The sequence below is a fragment of the Lupinus angustifolius genome, chromosome LG08 (assembly GCF_001865875.1).
Source record: "Lupinus angustifolius cultivar Tanjil chromosome LG08, LupAngTanjil_v1.0, whole genome shotgun sequence".
NCBI lineage: Eukaryota > Viridiplantae > Streptophyta > Magnoliopsida > Fabales > Fabaceae > Lupinus > Lupinus angustifolius.
This window is the reverse complement of record NC_032016.1, coordinates 24,477,215-24,501,101: the sequence shown is the minus strand read 5'-3', so window position 1 is coordinate 24,501,101 and position 23,887 is coordinate 24,477,215. Positions and strand designations below refer to the sequence as shown.

The window sequence follows — 23,887 nt, the reverse complement described above, 5'->3', positions numbered from 1 at the left end:
TACTGCTTGGCTGGATTTTTATTTAACATTTCTCTTATGTTTCGAATTATGCTGCGTGGCCACTTTAAAACCGCATCTAATGAATAATAATAGAATTTAAAATTTATGCATTATTTATAATTAATTTGTATTACTTTTGTGTGTGAGTCATAATAATTAGCATATGAATAGTAAGTATGATTTATTCATAGTGTAAAAAAACACTTATAATATGAAGTATATATATTAAATCTATAATAATAATCATATTTTGGTTTTTAATACTTTTGACACCTTATTTTCAGCAGTAATAATACTATAGTCATTTTAGGTTTTGTAAGATAGAAGAATGAGTTTAGTTTTCTTCCAGATTAAATTAAACTTTCATACATTAAATGTATAATTTCTATATGTAATTAAAATGGTAGATAACTAAGTCACACTAAACAAAGTGGGTATTTACCAGTTTCCTAGTTAAATTCAGCCTGGGTTCATAAGGATATACACCGATTTGATTATCATTGTCATTACTAATTGTCATTGTATTTTTCATACTTAGTTATTATTGACTCTTTAAATATAAGTTATAAAAATAAAATAAAAATGATAAAGATATATTGACTACATATAAATCTATTTATGAGAAAAAGATATACATAATATCAATGTGAGAATTTTTTACATCATTACTGACACTTAAATAAAAGTAAAAAAAAATGACGAATAATGTTTTGTTATAAATTCTTTATAATAAGATAAAAAAATCTATGCATCTACACAGTAAATTTTTTATATTATCATTAACTTTTAAAATGAAAATACAAATTAACAATAGACTATATATTTATTGTATATAAATATTTATATTGTGAGTAAATATTGTTATAAGATGTTATAGTCTTAAATTAATAAATATAAATTTATAAAAGATAGTGAATAAAATACGCAACTAAAACAAGAAACGTGGGAAAAAAAGTGTAAAAAACGAGAGAACGTAAATTCGCATCTCCTTGTAGATCTGCTATTTGTTCGGTTCCTTCAAATTCCAATTTCAATCTTCATCTCCTTCTCTACCTCCAATCTCGATTCTCTCCTCTCAGGTCAGCTCCTTTTCTTCATTCCCATTCCCTTTTTCGATTTTCCATAATCTTAGGGTTTTTCGATTTTGCAAATAACGCAACGTCTATGCTAGATCTTCATTTCCAACTCATATAATATCATCAAAACAATACCTGCTCCATTTTATTTTTTTGTATTTCCTATGCACGTGAAATTTCGTTGGAAAATGAGGGTTTCGAACTCAATAAATGTCGGTTCAATTATAAAAGTGAATATGCGTGTTTATATGTGGATTATTGGTTCTGATACGCAATGACATGTTGTTATATACACCAGATATATGAATGAAATGCTTATTTGCTTGTTTTGAAGGTTGTGAATTGAATGGAAGGAACTGGAGGCAGCAGTGCCTCAGCTGCTGCACCCGTGAACCAATGGTTGCTGGAATTTTCGAGGCGATTTCAGTATTATCTTGATAAATCGACCCCACACGCTACGTATAGATGGATCGGGACTGTGGTTATTGCCTCAATCTATATTTTGAGGGTTTTTTATATCCAGGGATTTTACATTGTGTCCTATGGTCTGGGAATTTACCTGCTGAACCTGTTGATTGGGTTTCTGTCACCCTTGGTTGATCCTGAGCTGGAACCTTCTGATGGTCCTATGCTTCCAACTAAAGGTTCTGATGAGTTCAAACCATTCATCCGCCGACTTCCTGAATTCAAATTCTGGTAATTCGTGGAATTTGTTTTATGGGCAATGCATTATAATAATTGCTGCAAAGTGCAAAGTATCATGTTGACATTTTAACTTCCTTTTCTTTTTCTAAAAAACTGATTAAATTTAGGATTCATGTTTATAATTTCTGCTTCAGTGCCTGTCATCTTGGTATGCTGCATTTTATTTATGAGATTTGACTTGTCGTAGCTTGTTTATGGTAAATTTTCATTATGTGTCTTCAGATAGGACTATTATTTTTGAATTCTAGCTGGTAGTATAAGTTTGCACAGCTTTGATTTAGTGGCTATGTAGTAAGTTTGCCAATTTTCCATTTACTGTTTCGGTAAACATTTTATTGGTCATTAGAAAATAACTCCAGCCTTCAGGACGGGTAGAGATATAGTCAGCTATTTCTTGCTCCCAGCTGCCACAGCCCGTAACCATTCAATAATCAGTTCATCATTATTGGCATCTGGGTTCCAGAGCCTGTTGGTCATATTTACTTTCATATTTGTCCTTTCTTTGTTTAAAACTTTCCTCAAACATAGACCTCCTTGATCACATTATTCTCATGAAACACAAACTTCCCCTTCACATTATTGGGTGGACATCTGCTGTCCCAAAATAGTGTACCACTCCATGTGCCATGGCTTGTGATTGGTCAGAAAAATAATTAATTATTAAAATTTTAATTTAAATATATTTTTTCAACCAATCATAAGCCGTGGCACAGGGAGTGGCACACTTTGTGGTACAGCAGATGTGCTCCCCACATTATTTGGCCTAAATTATCTGCACTGTTTGCAGTAGGAATCCGGGTCACTTCACATTATGTCTACTTTTTGAATTTTATACCATCATTGATGGAAATATTGGAATAATTAACTTTATTATCACTATGTTGTGTTGTATACATGTCCTGTGTTCTATATGTGCTTCCCTTTCCTTGTCAAGTTTCATGCTTTCACAAAGACATAGTTTTTAGAATGCAAGTCACTAAAATTTATGGCCAGATTTCGTTACATGACATATTGTGTTAGTATCCCATAAGCCTCATTGGGGAACTGATTTTTAGGCAACAAGCCTGTTATTGAGTGAAGTTTAAATGTCGTATAACTGGAACACATCATAAAGATGAAATCAAGAATCACTATATTCAGCTACATTGGAATGGGATGATTTATTTAATCCAGCTTTGCTGAAAGTGGTTTGTTTTGTGAATGTGCATACCTTTGTATTTGTTCAATGAATAATTATAAGATCAACTCACAAGAGTCTAGAGTCTACCTGTTTCTGTTAGGGAGCAATTTGAGAGAATCTCCATTGTTGGGTAAGAATAATGATTTGAATTGTTATTGTTGATGCAGGTATTCTTTCACAAAGGCCTTATGCATAGCATTTGTGATGACTTTCTTTTCCGTATTTGATGTTCCTGTCTTCTGGCCTATATTACTCTGTTACTGGATCGTTCTGTTTGTCCTTACAATGAGGCGCCAAATTGCACACATGATCAAATACAGATACATTCCATTCAACCTTGGAAAGCAGGTTTTCTTCTGCTTAAATTGCTTTTCATCATTTACATCGTACACCTGTTATATGTTTGTAGATGAAGTTCAGCAGAAGCAAGCTCTGCTTTATTTTTTGTCATTTTAAATACAGCAGTTAATAATCTTTTTAAAAAAATAAAATAAATATGTTTTACAGAAGTATGGTGGCAAGAGATCTTCTGCAAGTAGCAGTGGCGCTCGTGCAGACTGATACTTGGCTGTTTCATGATTTGAAGAATACATATCTCAAAGCTAGGTTTTGTGAGCAATTCAGGGTAGTGCAATTTTCCCCTTTATTTGAAGGAATTTGTAGTGGGAGTATTAAGAATGCCTTATATGCAGTTACAGAAAATCTTATTGTGTCCACTAGTTATATGAAACCAGAAGACATGCAAATGTTGGCAGTGAACTTTATCGTCATATACATTAGTATTTGTTTCAGTTTTAGATTTTCTTGGAAATGTATTCTTGTATTGTTATGCTGTAATTTTTCCCTGCCTGGTATTTTCTATTATTTTGAATGCAAACTTTTACCAGCGTTTTCATTTGTTTAGAAAATCTTACTGATAAGGATGTGATGGACTCTTAAAATTGTCACTTGATGTGTGATTTTCACTCTCTTTCAAAAGTAACTTATTCTGATGGAGCCCAACATAAATAACTTCTATTGCAGTGTCTATGAGATACTGATATGAGATTAACTTTGAACGCATGCTTTATAATTTGGCCGGTATTTACTCTGAAGCAGATTTTAATATGATTCAATAATGACTAGGTTTGAACTGGGTTCATTCAACGCGTATATTTAGTATTTACATTCATAAATAAATCATTGAATTAAAAATTGATGATAAAATTAAGTATTTTATTATATTATTTAAAATGTTATTAATTTGTTTTTCCACAAGGTGTCCCTCTTGTCAATAATTAACAACTTAATACTGATGTGGATTTAGCTGATAATTAATTCATTTAGAAACTTAAAGATTGTTGAAGGAGGATTCCTCTTTTTATATAAATGTTTTTGCATTATATTTGAAATGACTCAAATCATGTTAGCATGTTTGAAGAATCTTGTTATCGACTAATGTGGTGAGTTTCTTGGTAAGTCTTGGATGAACTAGGACAACTAAAATAATACATGAACTTGATCTAAAACCACATTAAGTTTAAATTTTAAAACACAGATATGTTATAATTTGCTATCCTTGATAATGTGGTAGGAAGGAGTTGAACTCCTCTCCAGTACTACCGAAGAGACCAGTATCAGAATATGATGATGAGATTTTTTTTAATTTTTATTTATTTATTTTTATTAGAAAATAACATGTAATATAACTGTTGAAATAATTTTTTGTCACATATTTTAATCTCATTTAATATTGGACTCTCCAGTAATGGAGATGATACCCACTCATTAGGATGAGACATGTGTTAAATATCACAAAATCTATTTTGTTAATGTTACATTAAATTTTATTTATAACAAAATGAAGTGAGTTGTGTACTAAAGGTTAATTACCGGCTCAAACACCAAAAAATACAACAGACACTGGATTCTTTTTTTTGTTGCTAAATCTCTGTTTAGGTAGAGTGGACTGATTTTAACAAAGTTGGAAAGTCAGATATATCTGATCGTTGGACGAGGAAGCAAATTGAAGAAGTGTATAAAAAGGCTACTCCACATAGGCCTGAAATGGTATATATTGGTAGAATGGAGAAGGATGCTAGGACCATGCATCTTAGACAATCTGATTAAGATAACTACTACAAAAACAAAGGAAAAAATAATATGGTAAATATATTTCTCCTTTTATATATAATGAAATATCACATTTGCCATTAAAAATAACTACTAGATAGCAAGTATATATTCAAAAGTCCAAATTTGTAAAACAAACATTCTTTCTTCACAACCTAGTACTAACCTTGAATTTGAATAACACTAACCTTGAATTTGTTTCAACACTTGATCCTCATGAATATAGACTTTTTGAAGAGTCTTACCAATCATCTATATAATACAAACTTTGTGCGCAAATCAATCACTCCATCCAATTTTCCGTAAAATTTAACACAAGTTAACATCCTTTAAACAACTTCTCCACTTATAAAATTAAGGCTATGTACACCTATTCTTCCCAAATTTTACTAAGTGTCAGCTTCGTGCATTGAACAATCTAGGATGAGTACTTTATCTCTATGAACAAAAGGAATCAATAAGGAGGATGGGGCAGGTCCACCATTATATATGGCTTCAAAGTGAAGCAAACATGAGGCTCTAGTAACTCCAACATACACTTTCCAACTTTAATGTGGTCCTAACTCCTAACTAACAATCAATGCAACCTAAAACTGAAAAGTTCCTTTCATGCATATTAAGACATCAATCTATGCCGAATATAGTTATGTCTTTACATGATTTGTTAGACATGTTAACTTCTTAGAGAAGAGTACATCAAAATGCTCCACAATATGCAAAGAAAAACATTATACCTTAAAATGACATTGGCGTCTATGATTGAGTTAGCAAAGTATCATGTGAAGTTAGAATTGAACAATTTTTTTAAAATAAAAAAAAATCACTGGGGCATTAGAGAATGAAAGTTTTCTTTCAGAGAGTATTAAATTTCAAGCTATACAATTTTTTTTTATGAATTTATCATATCTGAATTTTTTTGCATTGTGAGGTTACTTAATTGAGTGAGTGCTATTTAGTGAGGTTAAAAGGCACCAGGGAAAGTTGAAAATCATTGAAGAATATTACTAAAAGGTATCCAAAGTCTGAACAATAGAAGAACCCAATGAACAATAGTAACATCTTTTTCTATTTTGTGTGAGTCTCCTCTGTCCCTATTGAATTATGACTCATTTCAATTCTATTTAAGTGATGCGTGGTTAAAACCAAAAAGTAACATTTTTATATTATTCGTTAAAATCTGATTGGTCTAACATATGGAATCAGACATTACTGGAGACATGAGATCTCTGTCCAATTCAATAGGGGTACTTCAGTGACAGAAAAATCATTCTAATTAATTGAGGAAGTTGAAATGTATGTCTATCCCCTTCTTCTCTTGTCACATTTAGGACATCATATTCATCACTCTGTGGCATAATTATCTCTGTCTCAATCAAGAGACTATTATTCTGTCCCTAAAGGCTACTTTTACATGGTCCACTATCATGCTCATAGCCTTTGTCTCTCTCAAAATGTTCAATGTTGCTTTTCCACTTCATCCAACTACATGGATAAGGTTTAGTTGAATCTCAGAACCTCTACTCAAACCTATGCTTCTGCATTATCACTTTATCAGATAACCTAAGGAGGAAACTTTGAATCAAAAGTTAAGTGAAAAATAGTGTACTTTAAAGGAGTGCATTAATACCTGAGAATTTATTTTCTAAAAAGAACTTACCTTAAATGTTTAAAGATTTAAGTTGGAGTGGTTATGAACTTCTAATGCAAAAATATAATGCAAACTAAGATGAAAATCTGAATGCTGAATTTATCTTCTAATGAACTTGTCACCAACTTGGATCATTTAATGAATATAGGTCTATAATATATGCACTAGATTAAATTAATGTTGAGTACATCCTTATGTTTTCACATTAGGTCTATAACCTGCATCATTTCATAATTATTATTATTATTATTATTAAGTGTGACCTTTGCATCCATCAAGCTTATGTTACTTTTATTTAACCAAACATTCAGATTTTGGAGAGAACAAAAGATGAAAACAAAGAAAGCAGTGGAAGATTGCCATCACCACTCTTATGTACATTGAGATAGGTAAAATATCAACCTTTTTTTCCCTTTGGTTATATTGTACTGTAAACATCCAAAAGAAGGTTACTGAAGTTAACAGATACTTAAATGATCTTATTATACTATAGAGTAATATACAACCAATTTATGCTATGTTCTTTAAAAAGAAAAAATAATCTTAATAAGAGGCTTGAATAAGTTCATCTAATAAATGGTAATACAATATCTCATCTACATCTCCATCTTTATATTGCTAGTGTCAACTACACCTGCAATATATAAAACAAGTGGATTCAAAAGTAGCCTAGTTTAACTATTTTCAAGGTGGTAATTAAATAATTTTACATGTATAAAATAAAGGTGATTGTGGAATGGCCTAAAAGTCTTTGAAGAAAAAGATTGATCCAGGGCCTCATCATAAAAAAGAGAAGCTTTCAGCTTTTTTTTCATCCTATTTTACTTCACAAAATACATTAACTAACTTGCTAGTCTAAAAAAGACTTTACTTTTTCTAAGATGAAGGAGATAAAAGAAAAGTGGTAGCATGACTAAATGATTATCAAACCCCTTTGTAAAAATTTCTTCATTTATCAATATATGTGAGGATCTCATATCTATGAAAATCCACTCTTGTTTGAATCTACTTATAGGATATCAGGCCAAGGGAAAGAAGTGTTTGGACAATTCATGAATTTGTAGCTACCTGAAAGTGGTTGAGAAGGAAATGATGCTATTCGAGCTTGATCAAAAGGCACATTATTGTAAAGGTTTTGGAAATCACCTTCACAAGTTGATGAAGGTAAAATTTGCTGCAGTGCACATAAAAAAATATCAATTGGAGAAAACTAATCATTTAGAACAAGAAGAGTAGGGAACAAATGCAGAAAGTGGAAACCTACGGTGAAACAAGATGATGAGTCGATAAACGTTTCAGGCAAATATACCGGTGCACTGGTGATCCTTCTAAGTGCTATATCTGAAGGGTTGTTTATTAATCCACCACAATATGAAACAAGCTGTGCTGGATTGAACTGAAGATAAGCAGGGTTAATATTCATGTCTGATTGCATCTCTATGTTTGGGAAACTTGGAGAACAAGCATGAAACACCTGAGGGTATCGGATACAAGAGTATGTTAAACAATAACGCTTACGCGAGTTCTAAATAATTTTGCTCATAGTTATAGAATGTGATTGAGCTATAGAAGTTCTGGTATCTACATTTCTCTTACCTCTTTGGCAAACAAATCATCAATGTTGAAGTCAAACCTTGGGTTTATAACAGCTAATTTCATTGATAAGAACTGCATGCCATGATAGATTAATAGAGTAAGTCACTCGTTCTTCAATCGCGTTTCATATTCAAACCATATAATTTTTAAGAATAATACCATCCACATATTTACACACATTACTTCATGACAGAATAACTTTTACCATTTTGTTGTAATTGGGCCTATCTTGAAAAGATGAAAATTGTATACACATGAAGGATACCTAGAATTATGTAATTCCTAAATACTTGTCCAATGTGCCAATAGAAAACAATGTAGCCTAATTTCTTATAGACCAATGTGAAAGATAATGAATGAAGTGATCCGAAACTAACCTCAACTTGTCGTTGTAGGGACTGAACGTAGTTAATGATTTCATCGAGCATTCCGGCCTTTCCTGTAATTTTGCTGCAACCTGGTACTAAATCTTGCAAATACTTCATTCTCTCACTAATTTTTTCCCTTCTCACCTGCACAAGAATAAAAATACTTGCCTTAAGTTCCGAGTGGTAAAAATTAAACCTGCAAGTAACACAATGAACATATCACTATGACTATTTAAGTGTGTACTCACTCTTTCAGCCAAGCTATGACTATCCGTGGCTTGACCACGACGTGCTCGGACATGAATGTAATCAGGCTTTGGATTTTGAGCCTCGGACTCTTTCGATTTCTCCTTCGAACTATCACCACCAACACTTTCCTTGTTTTTACTTGTATTTGGCTTTATGTTCTTCTTACTGGTTTGTTCTGTCATTTTGGATTCCTCTTTATCACAACTTACTTTGATCTTCTTGTCCTTGTTATCATTTTCTTCTACAACCTAAACAAACATAAATCAACAACATTCATTCTTAATTTCTTATCATTAGTTAGTTTATCTTTTAAGGTCATGACCAGGAGAAATATAAGTAATGTGTTTATATATATTAAAATTATGTCATATTTTCCTAATTTATCCTATAGTGCAATAACTATGATAGTTCATCTTCACTCATTATCCATCTTATTAACTAGAGGATGATATAGTATTGGTATAACTATAACAATAACGACAACCACAATTTAAATTTACACACACCTTGGAATGCTGAGTCTTTTCAAATTTTCTCTTTTTGAAGGTTTGTTTTTTCTCCATTGGTGAAACCATGTCTCTACTACAAGTCCTTGAAATAGAGGAATTCTCCTCAAAAGCAGAAACATGTTGCAATAAAGAAGACTCTAATCCCATGTCAAAGTTTCTCAATTTATGCAACCCATTTTCCAAATCCAGGCCAGGCTTCACTGAGTGAGCAACCACGTGAACAAGCGCCGAATCACCGCCGCCACCACCACCACCACCACAAAAGAACCCTTGTTGCTCCTCCTCCTCCTCCTCATGCAGCTGGTGTTGTTCTTGTTGCCACTTCCTACTTGCTCTTTGCATTTCCAACACTGTTATCTCTGAACAGTTTCCTCCTACATTCCCCGAAGTGTTGAGACAGTGCAACATGTTGTTCTTATGGTTAGGATACTCTGTTCTGAAGGTAAAACAGAGTAAGTACTAATAATGCCTCTGTTTTGCTGCTAAAGTACGCAGGGTAAGTTGAAAAAGGCAATAGCTTTATGTATAAACAAAGTAAGCCATGTAACCCTTAAACTCTTACTGGTTAGATAAATGAAGAATGTCGTTAACGTGCGCTGGTTTATTGTAGAAACTAGAAGAGGAGAGAAAAAGTGAGTGAAAGAGAAGAGAAAGAGTGAAATGTATGTTGTTCGTTAAGGATAGAGAGGAGTTGGATGCGTATATATATATATATATATATGAGAATGGTTGAATACTTTAATATGTTAGGAAAGTGAATTGGGTAGAGTCACACGGTTATACTCATCCCCATTAATTGATAGAGGAATGCAATTTTTTGCTTATACTTAGAGGGAAATTTATCTTATCATACAAAATATAATGATATAAGTATAATTGTATATGATATTTTTATTTTATTTTTTGATATTACTTTCCTCTCAGATATTGGAGATGAGTCTCATGAGTTTGTATCTATCAGGTATTGGAGATGAGTCTGAGACTCATACTCAGTTCGTATCCTCAATTAGCCATATTGAAGCTGTGTGCTTTGGACCCACTTACATGATCCCAAGGTGTATCCTTCTGCTATTTATCATAAGAAGAGAGCTATGAATAGATTATTGATTTATTCAATATAAAATATATTTAAAATAAAAGAGGATTCACTTACTCTAAGATTCTAGTCATTAATTTTATGGACATTTAATGAATTAAATATAAAATTGATAATGAGAAATAACTTTAAAAAACTTAAACTTTTAAAATATTTATAATAACAAATAAAAAATAGAATAAATATTGAGATAGTTATGGGGGCTTGGTCATGGCAATTATCTGGCCCCACCAAGAAGGGCAAGAAGCTTGGTCCAACCTATGTTGCCACCCACGTGGGTAATGCCATGTGGTACTATATGGAGCTTTTGATCTGACATATCATATGATGATGTGTAATGTATAATGGAAAGCTAATAACAATTTAAAATTTACAACCCGTAAAAAAAATTATATTGTCAACATATTATTTATCATTGATTTGTATTACTTTTTTTAAAAATAAATAATAATTAATATATAAGTGGTAAATGGTTAACTGATAATATAAAAAACACTTAAACTACCCCAATATATATTAAATTCAACTAATAATAAGTGAGATGGAGTTAAATAGGAGAAAGTTGCTCTTAATATATTCAGTAATAATCTCCTCATAAATCATCCTATAAATTTTCACACCCACAAAAAAGTAGTACATATCAATTATAAAATAATTATTAATAATAAAATATAATTTTGTAACACGTATTATTTTTCTCATAATATAGAAGAATTTGTATGAAACTATTTTCCTAATATATTTCAACTAGCTTTTTTGTATGTGAAATTTGTTTATAAAAATGAATGAAATATCAATTCACTAGTTGAATGTTATATTAGGGAGAGAATGCATTAATTTTGATGATTAGTTCAAGATTCTCGATTAAGGTCTTGTTTTCACCCCTTTCTAAATATAGTAACTCTTATCTCCCAACTCTTAATAATATTCCCATTTAACTCTAATTAGTTTACTAGTAATCCGTGGCTTTTACTTAACACCTCTGGAGATAGATTGAGTTCTCTTTATCTAATTATATTAATGAATGTTAAGTGTTAATTAGGATGATACTTTTGCTACTTCACATTTACACATTCTGTCTAATATGCTTTACTTCCAAATTTATGCTATCATTTCAAGTTTGAAGCAATATTGAAATGTAAAGGTCACATAATATAATTTGAGATTTGTGGGATCAAGTCCAGAGAGGATGAAGGCAACTTCCATTATCACCAAATGGCACAATGATTACATGTTCCCAACCATGTCACATTTCCTATGTCTCAAACCTATCATATTTTGCCACATGAATAAAAGAAAAAAATTAAAAACAAAAAATAATAAAAAGTCACATTTTGATTGGTATGAGACATGAAATAAAACACCATTAAATACAAGTGATCCCAATCCTACTAAATGGACCCTCTCTTCTCTCCCTCTAACTTTATTTCTTATTCAAGTCTCTATCACTTTCTTTGTGGTATACATCAACAGAGAACTACTATGTCCCCCTCTTTGTTTTTCTACTGTAGTGTCTCTCTTTTTGGTTTCTCTTAAACCAATATATATATATATATATATATAAACAATAGTCCTATTGTTTATAGCTATAACCTGTAGGTATTATTAGGTAATTGGGCAAGTTTTAGGTTAATTAGATATCTTGATTTCGAATCTCTAAAAATGGCTGCATTAAATACTTGTGAAAATGAGTTTTTCTGTCATTATAATCATATTCAGCTAAAATCCAGATTAGTTTGGGGCCATGCACAAAATGATACTTGTGACCGACAATGTGTTGATTTAGTTGTATAAGACCTGCTAGATTCCAAAAAAAACCAAACAGTCAATGATTTGATTCATGTGAACAACACTTGTAAAAAGATGTAACCATATATCCCAAAATGGATTATTTCGTTAGCCATAAATGTCAAATATAATGATATGGACGGTGAGCCTTGGCTCTAGAATAAAGTTAAATGCTCCATTGGTCCTCCAAATATAATGATACAACTATAGCTATAACTATTTTGCTTAATTATAATCTAGTGGCATTTTAATGTCAACAAAGTATTCATCAGATGAAGAAAATATCACAGCTCTATAATTTGTTGTATAGTATATTTCATCCAACAAAATAATAATACCCAGCTGTAATGTCATGACAGTTTAAGGTATATACCAGAAGTTGCTTTCCTTATCCTTTATTTGTATACAGTAAATGAAGAATCTTTTTTCTTTCCCCTTTATGAAGCTCACTCAGAATTGTCTCACATGCTAATATATTGGAAAAATAATTAATAGAAGGTGTTCTTATCTCATCTAACTGATATAGGATATGTACCAAAATAATAATTGATGGAGGGAGATAGCATATGAGGAAGCAATGGGGGATAGCAGCAGAATTGATGTAAAGGGAATCTTAGTTCTTGTAAGGGACCCTCCTATTAAATATATTAAGTGGCCACTGAGTAATTTGTTGGAGAACCACAAGTAAGACATCACGTCTTGAACCAAAACCTTAAGACATTAGTTCTTATTTATAAACTCTTTCACTCCTTCATGCATATTCACCGTGGAACTTTACACTTGAATAAACTTACCATAATTAAGTACAGATTTTGTATATGTGGCTCTATTAGTGCAAATGATCCATATAAAGATTTATACTATGGGCTAACGTTCTTCTATAATGGACAAATATGCTCAAAGCCTTCATCAAACAAATCCTACTCCCTAGGACTCATTAGAGGGTTATAAGATTCTGAGTTAGATTGCACATTGCAGCACAATGTGTATATTTGTTCAAGTGTCTATTTGTAGCAATACAACGTTTACTTGTTAGATCCAACCATATTCGTGAAGGGTTCGGTTGGGCATGTTTAGACTAGGTTTAAAAGTGAACTTTTTTGGTATAACCAACTTTATGATTCACACTATAGATAACGAACTAATCTCTTTCGGGTTGTGTAGCTACTCTCCTAACAAATATCGTCCACAGGAATCCAAATTAAAAAGTGAACTACAATTAGCTTTAAACCACAAATTGTGCTGAATGAACATTGCTGATCCTATATAACCACCAAACCTAGTTCCGACAACATAATTTTTTTGATGTCCTTTGTGTTTACCTTTTAACTGTAATGGTAATAAATTTGCTATTCATTGGTCCAAATAATTAATGACTAACTCAATTGTGTTTGTGAAGCAGTACGTAGAGATCAGAAACATTGAAATGCTAGTAGCATTGTTGCAGCTGCAACGTGATACCCCTGACACTATGTCTGCTATTTGAGGAAAGGGGAGGCTGAACCAAACTTTAAAAGGGTCACTGCTATATGCAGAACACCTCTATTCATATTCATAATGAGTGCTACGTTCAATGAACAGGTTGAGAAGATCGTAACTATTGAAGGCATGATAGTGACAATATTTGACCAGCACAAAGGCATTTGTATATGTTTATGACTCAGACTAGAGAATGAGTCTACGCAGAAAGATAAAATTGTTGCTACCTTGTGGGTCAAGACCCGAGTAGGTGGAAGCCCTCGCGCATTTTGGGTCACCCTCTTATGACTCAAAGACTCCCTTTAGATCAAGCATTGTGTCTATGTATGTTGGTATTCCAAGTGTGAATGAATAAGTTTCAAATTGTGTAAAAATGGACGAGCTAAAGAATATATAAGTGAATAAACTCATGCACCTACTGCCTTGAGGTTTTAGGTCAAGATTAGGTGTCAAGTCCACTTATATGCTTTGTACATTTATCTCCTATTCTGATTATTCCAGCTTGGTAGGGAGTTGATCCTACTATTTTGATAATTTAGTTACATGTGTCAATTATTTTCCCTCAATACCGACTACCAGTGTTAATTCTTGAAATTCCCGCAATTTGGTTGTCCATGTCAATTCTTAGTACCACAAAATGAAAGGGAGAAGTTTGCCGGAAATGCATTGGCAGAAAATATGAGGAAGAAAGAAAAAGTTCCAACATTACTCAATATGGAAGATGATCAAAATTCCCTCCAAATGTTCATATGTCAGCTATCATAATCATATCTAAATGGTTAAGTGGGTGATGATTGTTAAGCACATGTGTCCTTTGAAGTCATTTTTTAAATCATTTCCGAAGTTACTTATGCTGTTAGATGACAACCTCCTTCTCTTGACCCATCCCCAACAAATTAAAGATTATGTGGAGTTGTGCTTAATAGGTCCCTCTAAGACACATTATTGAGGATGGGGGAAAGAAAAGTTTTGAAATGATGATAGTACTTTATAGTAAAAGATGGTGGGGAATGAATAAGTCCTTCAAGAATATGATTATGCCTGGTTAGGTGTGAGTAAAGTCAATATGATTTGTAGAGGAATAGCTGTAAAGGTTGGTTTTTATTTCATTGAGTATAATAACATATGATAGATGGATTAGGATCTTCCACAAGCACACACAAAAAAGGTGTAGGAGGTGCAATTATATTATTTCTAATCTGGTGGCTTAAACTTATTTCTACTGTATTTTTCATTTACATTTAATATCACAGCAGATCATTTTTTAAGGACTGTAATAGTGGTTGGAGAGTACATCAGATATCATGAAGAGAAAAAGGTCTATGCAATATCATTGTGTCATCTATTGATATTTAATTATTGTTGATTTTTTAAAAAATGTAATCTAAATAAAAGATAAATGATGAAGTGCATTATGTATAAAATTTAGACTATTATAATTTTACACCCTATCATGAATATTAGATGCTCATTTTGAAAATGATAGTTAAACCTTCAAAAGTTAAAATATAAGTATTATATATATATATAATTGATAACAATGATACATACTTTTATATGTGCAATAATCATTGTCTCATGGTAATAGAAGGACAACAAAGTTATGAGTTTAAAATATGAATACTCATGGTGTAAAATTTTCTATACTGTCAGTACACCATCTACCACTGATTTGTAATATTTTTATTTGAAAGTCAACGATAACTAGCATGTAAATAATAAGAACTGATAGTCTAAAAACACTTACACTGTCATGTATAGATATTAAATCATTGCCTTATTTGTAAAAAAAAATGAGACTCATACCTTAAACTTAATAAGGCTTTGCCGTAGTACTGTTTGGGCCTTCGATGACCAAAAATCAGGGATCTCCTAATTTATCATAAAAAATCTATAAAACAAAAAATGGGCAAAATCTAATCTCTAAAACAATAATCGTATCAGCCTATGGGACCTGAACATGAGCCTTATTTGTTTCTCTTTCTAAAACAGGTTCAATGAGGGTAGAGAAGTAGTTAATGGACTGAAAAAGCTTAAAGTAAAAGCCCATTTTTGACAAATGGATATGGAACCCAGGATTGGCCTACTTAACAAATCAAGTTGAACAATGGGTTATCCTATTATTCATAGGAGTTGCAATAAATCGAATCAACTCGATATTCATTTGAAACTCGATTCAATATTTAGTTTAAGAAATTTGGTTTATAAATTAAATGAATCGAATTTAAGTTGTGAATTAAGTTCGTTAAAATAAACGAGCCGAATCAAAGTAGACACAGCCTGAACAACTGTATCAGATTATTTGAGAGTGGGCTATCAATCGTGGTATCAATCAAAGTTTGACTTTATGATAGAAGATGATAATACAATTTCAAGAATATCTTTGGAGATTGAATTCAAAAGTTGATACTCCCTGTAAAGGAATCCTATTTCTATAAAAGTAAATTAACTAGCATTTGTTTCAAATTAACAATTAAAATATAAAGGTGAAGTTTACTCATATCTCAACCCTCGCATCTCATGGAAAAGCACCATATCTTTAGGAATGAATTCAAGCCACAAATACATTATCAACAGGAACACACCTTTTTATTACATCATAGCTTTTATTTGACAATCGCTTATTTTTATCTTCCTGTATTAGAAATTCATGCCATGCCAACTTGCAACACCTATGACGTATGAACAACCAGAAAAATTTGTATATAGACATATACAACTCGTCTATGAAAATAATCATATTTATACGTTTTTGTGTTATAATTAATGACTAAATTTTAACTAATATTTAATATTTTATTAAGATTTTATTAATTGTCTTTACATACATATATTTCTTCGAGTTGTTTCTCTTAAACACTAGCTATGATATGTGTTGATACGATTCTCATTGGTTGGTTCCCAAAATTGGAACCTTTTATCTACTTATCACCAAAAATGCCTTAGGGCATAAAGAACACCTTTACTACTTTGCAATTACCTAATAAGATTCTCTTTGAAATATGTTATGCGATATGTTACTATTAATGTTTCATTTTATGTCTCAAATCAACTAAAAAGTTTCATTTCACTGAAAAAGAAAAATCATAAAAATATAAATTATTATTTTAATATTATTTTATGAAATTTCATTGGTTAAGGACGTGAGTATCATTAGTGCATTCAAGAGTCCTTCCCTTTAATATACCCAAGGATATGGGACCATGATTCTTTGAGAGCAACGTAGACAGCCACAATTCAAATAATTGTGAGGACCACTCCACCCACCATAGTAGATAATTCAGGAATGAAACTTCTCCAAGGTATATACCACAAAAGTTCGTCTACATGACTAGGTTCTGATTAGAGGGACATAGAAAACACGAAGGATGGACGTGTACCACTTTGTTATCACTTTCACACCACTCAATACACAATTTAGTTCTTCTTTTTTCCTAATTAGAAAGAGTGATATAACTAACTGGCTAGGTTATATTTGTGATACACCACGTCTTGAAACAAAACCTTAAAACATTAGTTTTATGGGTCTTTCCTACTTATAAAGTCTTTCACTCCTCCAAGTATATCGAATGGGAGACTTCACACTTGAATAAACCCAACATAACCAAGAAAGAAAAGATAAAATCAGTACGTCCTGTATGAATCCTAGCAAGGCATGCAGAGACATACAATGTGCTTCGCTCATACTATTAGAACTTGGCAATCCATGTGAAACAGAATTGATGGTATAAGATGAACTAAGAGCAGAGAAGAGATTGAACTAGTAAGTATAAAGGAGTGAAAAATGAATGAATGGTATTTCATTGATACCAAAAAGGTGAGAGATTACAAAATATATATAGCAAAAGAGTGAGAATTTGCCACCCTCCTAAAACTAACCCTCAACTAACATAACTAACTGATTAACAAACAAATACACTTTATAAATAACAACCCAAAAACAATTCAATCACATGATTCCAGGATTGCTTGAGCTGGAAGCAATCTGGCTGCAATAGAAACAATTGTTTGATGAAATGCCTAAGTGAACTGTAGCACAAGGCACACTGGCCAACTTGATCATGCTTTCTTGGTTAGACTCCAAACTCCCTTTGTCATGATTTGTGCAATTGGCTGAGGCATAGACATGAGCTCCTCGGTCAGACTCAGACTTGGTGCTTCCTCGGTCAGGTTCAGCCTTGGTGCATCTGGCTTGTTCAACTTGATCAGCCTTGGTGCAACTGTCTTGATCTTCACTTGGTCTGCCATGATCTTTATATTTTGACACATACCATAAAAAGTTGCTAAGATCAGAACAAAGATTGAAAACCGAATTCCGAAGACCTGAGAATGAATTATACAGGGTGATATGCTAAATGGACATCAAAGTAAAAAAAGGTTATATATAGGTTCTAATCGTATAATTGGTTAAACGTTTTGTTCGAATTAGACCACGTCATATATATTATATAATTAAAAATTACATATGGATTCCATGTAAATGATGTAAGAGGGTTGAGATAGGATAGAGGTTCTGTATAGGTGCTAATATAAATGCATCATGCAAACACGAAGTACCCAAATCAGGTTTCGTTGGGGGATCATTACAGCCATTAATTGTTTGTTTGAATTTCATGAACTTGTTGTTCTTTGATAGATTTAGTATGTTGTGTGTTCACATCACATTCAGATGCACCTATATATTAAAGTCAAACAAATATTAAATTCTTAGAGAATTTTTTGTTAAGTGTTTAATAGAGTAAGAAAAGGTGCTTCATATGTAGTATTCACAGTGTAATACATCAGTTATTATAACATTAAAGAAAGATCCTGTATAGCACGGTTGGTGCACAAAGAACAATAGGTAGCAATTTCAAAGAATTTCTCAAATTTGCTTAACAGTCCAGCAAAATAAATTGACCAATAAGAATATAATTGTATTATTTCTTCTTGATCCTGTATTATATGATTCCTCCTATGTGGGCACATAACTAGAAATATTTTTTCTTTTCTTTCTTTTTCAGCTTAAATGCTAACAATGTACCAATCAATCTGTTTCTAATAAGGTGATTATGCATAAACTCCTAAGAATTTAAAAGTATCACCAAATTTGCAACCATCAAGTTAATCAAATGATTCTGCCCACAATTATAGAATATTATGTCATTATTTGTAATGAGAAGGAAAAGAAAACAGCACTGTGAAACAGGATTTGAAATTTTGAACCAGATTCATTTAGCACTGGTTCCCCAAAATCAAATCTTCATGTCTTGTTTCATTCATGATTCCAAAGCAGAGGGGTCACAATACTTTCCCACTTTTGGAAATTCAGATTCCCTAATTAGCAATAACCCACTATCCTGATCAATATTTAAGCAAAGGCAACCACAACATTTTCTAACACAGCCTATCCCTTGAACTATGACATCATTGTTTTTTTCTCCATATCATTAATCTTTCTCTCCCTTTTTCTATCTATATTACTTATGGCTTCAAGTTCTCTGAGCAAACAAAAGCCTTGTGATTCATCATGGACACCAAAACAAAACAAATTGTTTGAAAGAGCACTTGCAAAATATGATAAGGATACCCCTGACCGGTGGCATAATGTAGCAAAAGCTGTTGGTGGAAAATTACCTGATGAAGTTAAGAAGCACTATGAAATTCTTTTGGAAGATCTCAGACACATAGAGTCTGGTCGTGTTCCAATTCCCAACTACAAATCATCAATTAACACCACCAATGTTGATGAAGAAGAGAGGTAATGCTTAATAACAAGTAACAACAATTCTCTTTCCTTTCTTTCTTTTCACTGTCATAAGTTCTAATACTTCTCATGCATGCATTATATATGAGGGTCCAATGTTAGCCAAAACGGGTTAGAGATAAAGATCATTACAACTTTGTTGCAAAACCATATCTAGCTAATACAAAACAATTAGTTTACAACAATAATTTCGGGTCAGCTATTTCCATCAAAATATGTCATAATGTACTATCGTTAAATCATTTCATTAACAAAAACATTAATTTTTAAATCTTTCTTAATTATTTCTTGGCCTCTATCTTACTCTAGGAATTGAGCTTACTACTATTTTATCTTTTCTCGTTACGATGCTTCTACTAGTCTCCTATACACAATGTCGAAATTAACATTTCTATTATCTTTTCTACAATAAGAGTTACTCCAACTTTCTCCCTGATATATACATTTTTAATCATATCTTATCAAATATGTATGTCTACAAAAGGATTGGTGTGAGTGGAAAAACTTCTTCAAAATTTTCTGACAGCTGATGATAAGACAGCAAAAAGAAGAGACCACTAACTAAAACCAGTAACAGTTTGTCAAATTTGAATGTTTTGAATCTCACGAGAAGCAAGGGGTGTATTATGTAGTACACTGTATGAGTCCCTGTAGGATAATACAATATGGGAAATATGCAAATTCAAAAATTTCCTCATCAAACCATAGTAAAATGTTATGTATTTATTGAGTTATTAATCAACATTCTGTAACAATAATATTAATAATGCTACCTTTCATTGAGTGGCGAATATTATGTCATGTTGAGATCCTAGACAAAAACTTTTGATTGTGACATGGACCTAATGAAGAACTTACCATAAACAAATGTTTCCTAATTCTAGCTTACATAGCAGACATAAAACAAGGACCCCAAACTTGTATTTTTATCACAATCAAACGTATGAGTCCTCTCATTTGGACAACCCACGTGGTTATTATTTACTGTTCTTGATATAGACATGCATATAATATTATACACGTGATTTCAATGTTTAATTGTTTATTTGGTTGACACAGGCTACTGAAGTATCTGAAGTTGAATTGACTGAAAGCAGTGTCTATGTTATCATGATAAGCTATTCGCAGCATATATGTTCCTTTACTTCTATGTTTTCTCATCTTCACCCTCTCTCTCTTTTCCCTTCCTTGCTATTGTACTGTAATTCAGATCATTTTAATGAATTATCCTATTCTCATACACTGTAATGTAGAAATTATGAATTATGGATGCCATAGAGGATAAGAGGGGAAACAAAACCAAGTATTATGTGTGATCGTATATAGGTTTGAAAAAATTATCAGCACTTTCTAACCAATCATAATGAAGCAAAATTGATTGATAAAGTTTTGAATATTTCATTTTTTTTTAACTAACGTGACATAATATGATTGGTTTGGACAAAGTTTGAAATAGAATTTGGGACAACAGATCATTGTCCGCACTTTTTAGGTTTGATGTAGTAAACTAATCACACAATTAATAATTATATTAGTTTATTAAAATGTAAGTTAGGATTAGATATTTATTTTTGTAATATGTTACAATCTCAATAGTAACGGATCCTCTAACAGAATCTAAATTCAAGCTATCTACTAAAATGATTTTTTATATAACATTTTATAGGATCCATTTGTTTAAGTTTCAAAAAAGTGATTTTAATATTGTGCAATAAATTTCTGTAGTAATGCAAAAGTTACGCAGTATTTAATTACAATTATAAAGTCATTCTAGTTGTTTCCGGGTACACATGGGAACTTCCAACCCCACATTTTACTTTACTTTACTTTTGGAACTTGTGCAATCACTCTATGTTGTTGTAACGTGATGTGTGTGATATATTTTCCCATAGGCTTGGGTTATTATTTGTTTATTCGCAAAGGGTGCTCAAGATAATGGGTGGTTTGAATTTTGAAGACTTTGTGGCCTTCTTGTCTGTATTTACTATTTAGTAACGGTAAGAATGAAGATCAATTGTCTCATATTTTAGATTTTATTTATATCTTAATTTAATTAAAAGTTATTAGAAAAAATAGTAAATAATTTTTCTATATTATTTAATGGGATGTGATTAGTTTACGACATAAATATTCTAGAACAGAAAGTCCTTATGGCCAAACTAATGCACACACCAAAAAAAGCACAAGGGGAACAAATAACTTAATAAAGTCGTCCCTTTGTTATGGTGAATAACATAGGGTTCTAATAGTGCCTCTGACTTCAGAGAAATATTGAAACACCGTAGGGGCATAACTGTCCATAAAATTGGTAGCTGGATAGCATCATGGATAATTGAATATCTCTGTTAATTTTAACTTTTTTCATAACTGAAGGGGTAAACTTGAACTTTATACTATAATTGATAGCCTCAATACCATTACTTTTTGTTGTTGTTGATGTTATCAATCATATTTCCTTAATTTATAGTAAGGAATTAATATTTTTCGTAACATATAGTTGCCTTTTCTATAAAATTTGATTTTCAAGAATTGAATCTTTATCTTTTTTATAGTTATGAGATCTATAGATCCTTATATCACTACAATCATGTATTGTTAGGGCATGAATACCATTTTAAGAAGGATTTAATATGTATATACTGTCAGGGTAAGTGTTTTTTACATTGTCAGCAAATTATCACCCATTGATTTATTAACCATTATTGGCTCTCAAACAAAAGTAATACAAATCAATGGTGGATGATGTATCGGAGCACAAATTTTAAACTCTTTCAAGAATGAAAGAAATGCAACTTTTATTACAGACATGACCTTAAGAATATCCTATGGGGTGCTTCGTTCATACCTCCAGCTGGTAATATCAAAATTATGGGTAGTGATCATTTTGAGTAACTGAGTATTCAATACTAGATTGAGATATTAACACATAGTATAGAGAATTTTTCAAATGCAGATTTTATATTTTCGAATAAAATGTGTTAAAATTATCGAACTCCTTTAACTCATATTTTAGTAATGAACACTTCTGTATTAAAGATGATCTCGACCCAAAATTATTTTTCAAGAGTGCATATTTTAATTTGAATAAAATAATGTTAAAAATTATCAAACTTTTTCTTACATCATGTTGTAATATTAAATCTTATCGAAAGATGGTATCTTAGAAATTTATTCCTCCTAAGAGCACCTTTATGGCTCTGCCAGTGCCAAGGAAGGTGTGCTAGCCTGTTAAATATGTCAATAAAGTTTTGGTTCAGTGATGTAAGGCATACTAGATTTGCAAATAGATCAAAAAATTAATAATTTGATTTATGAGAATAATACTTGTTAGATGAAGCAGTATGCAAGGCAGAAAAGATTAATTTCTTACTTATACCATTACTTGGACAAAAAAAGAGAGGGGGGGAACACTATTGTACTGTTTCTTGACCATAGGTTGAAATTTTGGCCTACATGTGCAAGCATTTAAAAGGAAGATAAAGATAGGACAAGAGGTATTTGAAGTCATTAATGCAAAAGACAGAAACAATTCAACAAGACCACCCAAGCAGTCCAGTCAAACTCATAATGAAGACAGAAACCTAAGTTAGCACAAGCATTGGTACTCAAATGTTGATACAGATTACAACATTTAAGGGCTTTGAATAATGTGAGAGAATAATCAATCAAGTAGGGAAGAAGCCTTAACACAAATTCATTAACTTCTATTTGACAAAAACTATATAGGTATGGGTAATAGACCAAAACCAATAAATGTAGATGCATAGGGAACAAAACAACTTGAGTGGTATGGCGTAAAAGCAAACAAAACAAACACTTCGTGTGGTAGAACGCACAAAGCGCTGCACAAGAAAGAAAAAAAAACATTTCCTTCTTAAAAAAGTGCAGCTTGCATAGGCTGGCCATGTGCTTTTCAATACAGAATCTAGAATACATCTGATCTGAGAAATATGTACCAACCATTTTGGAATAAGATGCTTTTACTTAATATTTTCTCTACCACCTTCTTGCTTTTTATATGCTTAATTGGAAAAAAGGATATTATTGCCATGCTTTCATGAATTGGCAGTACTATTCATCTGGTCCTTTTCTTATCTGCATATTGCAGCTTTATGCATTAAAGTTCCAACAAGTTATGTTTATTTATAATTATATAAAGCAAGTTCCAACCAAATCAGAAAATTAGATGTGTTTTTTGTATGAAGTAGCCCTTAATCTGTATGTAAAGTAAACAATTAAGGATATATTCATCTTAGTTAGTGAGTTAAGATCTTATTATCATATAATTAAATAAGGGTAGAGATATATTTATTTTTACTCAGTCATTGTAAAGAA

The 23,887-nt window shown here is 31.7% G+C and overlaps 3 protein-coding genes across 3 annotated transcripts; 2 read left to right on the top strand and 1 right to left on the bottom strand.

Annotated features, from left to right (window-relative positions):
- Nucleotides 962–3,856, top strand: LOC109355461 (protein RER1B-like). The gene is made up of 4 exons (XM_019598636.1): nucleotides 962–1,079; nucleotides 1,411–1,772; nucleotides 3,129–3,309; nucleotides 3,469–3,856. Exons 2-4 carry the CDS (start codon nucleotides 1,423–1,425, stop codon nucleotides 3,520–3,522), a joined length of 585 nt encoding a protein of 194 aa, XP_019454181.1. The 5' UTR covers nucleotides 962–1,079; nucleotides 1,411–1,422; the 3' UTR covers nucleotides 3,523–3,856.
- LOC109353552 (transcription factor bHLH63-like) lies at nucleotides 7,053–10,117 on the bottom strand. Its single transcript, XM_019595884.1, has 7 exons — nucleotides 9,441–10,117; nucleotides 8,934–9,182; nucleotides 8,695–8,829; nucleotides 8,318–8,389; nucleotides 7,986–8,195; nucleotides 7,790–7,895; nucleotides 7,053–7,355 (listed from the first exon to the last, which is right to left on the bottom strand). The coding sequence occupies exons 1-7, from the start codon at nucleotides 9,849–9,851 to the stop codon at nucleotides 7,318–7,320; spliced, it is 1,221 nt and encodes a 406-aa protein (XP_019451429.1). The 5' UTR covers nucleotides 9,852–10,117; the 3' UTR covers nucleotides 7,053–7,317.
- LOC109353621 (protein RADIALIS-like 3) lies at nucleotides 19,174–20,798 on the top strand. Its single transcript, XM_019595953.1, has 2 exons — nucleotides 19,174–19,546; nucleotides 20,612–20,798. Exons 1-2 carry the CDS (start codon nucleotides 19,272–19,274, stop codon nucleotides 20,637–20,639), a joined length of 303 nt encoding a protein of 100 aa, XP_019451498.1. The 5' UTR covers nucleotides 19,174–19,271; the 3' UTR covers nucleotides 20,640–20,798.

What these genes read in the sequence shown, in the direction of transcription:
- LOC109355461 (XM_019598636.1), top strand. Translation starts at nt 1,423, where the DNA reads ATGGAAGGAACTGGAGGCAGCAGTGCCTCAGCTGCTGCACCCGTGAAC. An exon ending in CTTCCTGAATTCAAATTCTG is followed by an intron (nt 1,773 to 3,128) that starts GTAATTCGTGGA and finishes TTGTTGATGCAG; the next exon opens with GTATTCTTTCACAAAGGCCT. An exon ending in CATTCAACCTTGGAAAGCAG is followed by an intron (nt 3,310 to 3,468) that starts GTTTTCTTCTGC and finishes TATGTTTTACAG; the next exon opens with AAGTATGGTGGCAAGAGATC.
- LOC109353552 (XM_019595884.1), bottom strand. Translation starts at nt 9,851, where the DNA reads ATGTTGCACTGTCTCAACACTTCGGGGAATGTAGGAGGAAACTGTTCA. An exon ending in GTCATAGCTTGGCTGAAAGA is followed by an intron (nt 8,830 to 8,933) that starts GTGAGTACACAC and finishes ATTCTTGTGCAG; the next exon opens with GTGAGAAGGGAAAAAATTAG. An exon ending in ACTCATCATCTTGTTTCACC is followed by an intron (nt 7,896 to 7,985) that starts GTAGGTTTCCAC and finishes TGTGCACTGCAG; the next exon opens with CAAATTTTACCTTCATCAAC.
- LOC109353621 (XM_019595953.1), top strand. Translation starts at nt 19,272, where the DNA reads ATGGCTTCAAGTTCTCTGAGCAAACAAAAGCCTTGTGATTCATCATGG. An exon ending in AATGTTGATGAAGAAGAGAG is followed by an intron (nt 19,547 to 20,611) that starts GTAATGCTTAAT and finishes TGGTTGACACAG; the next exon opens with GCTACTGAAGTATCTGAAGT.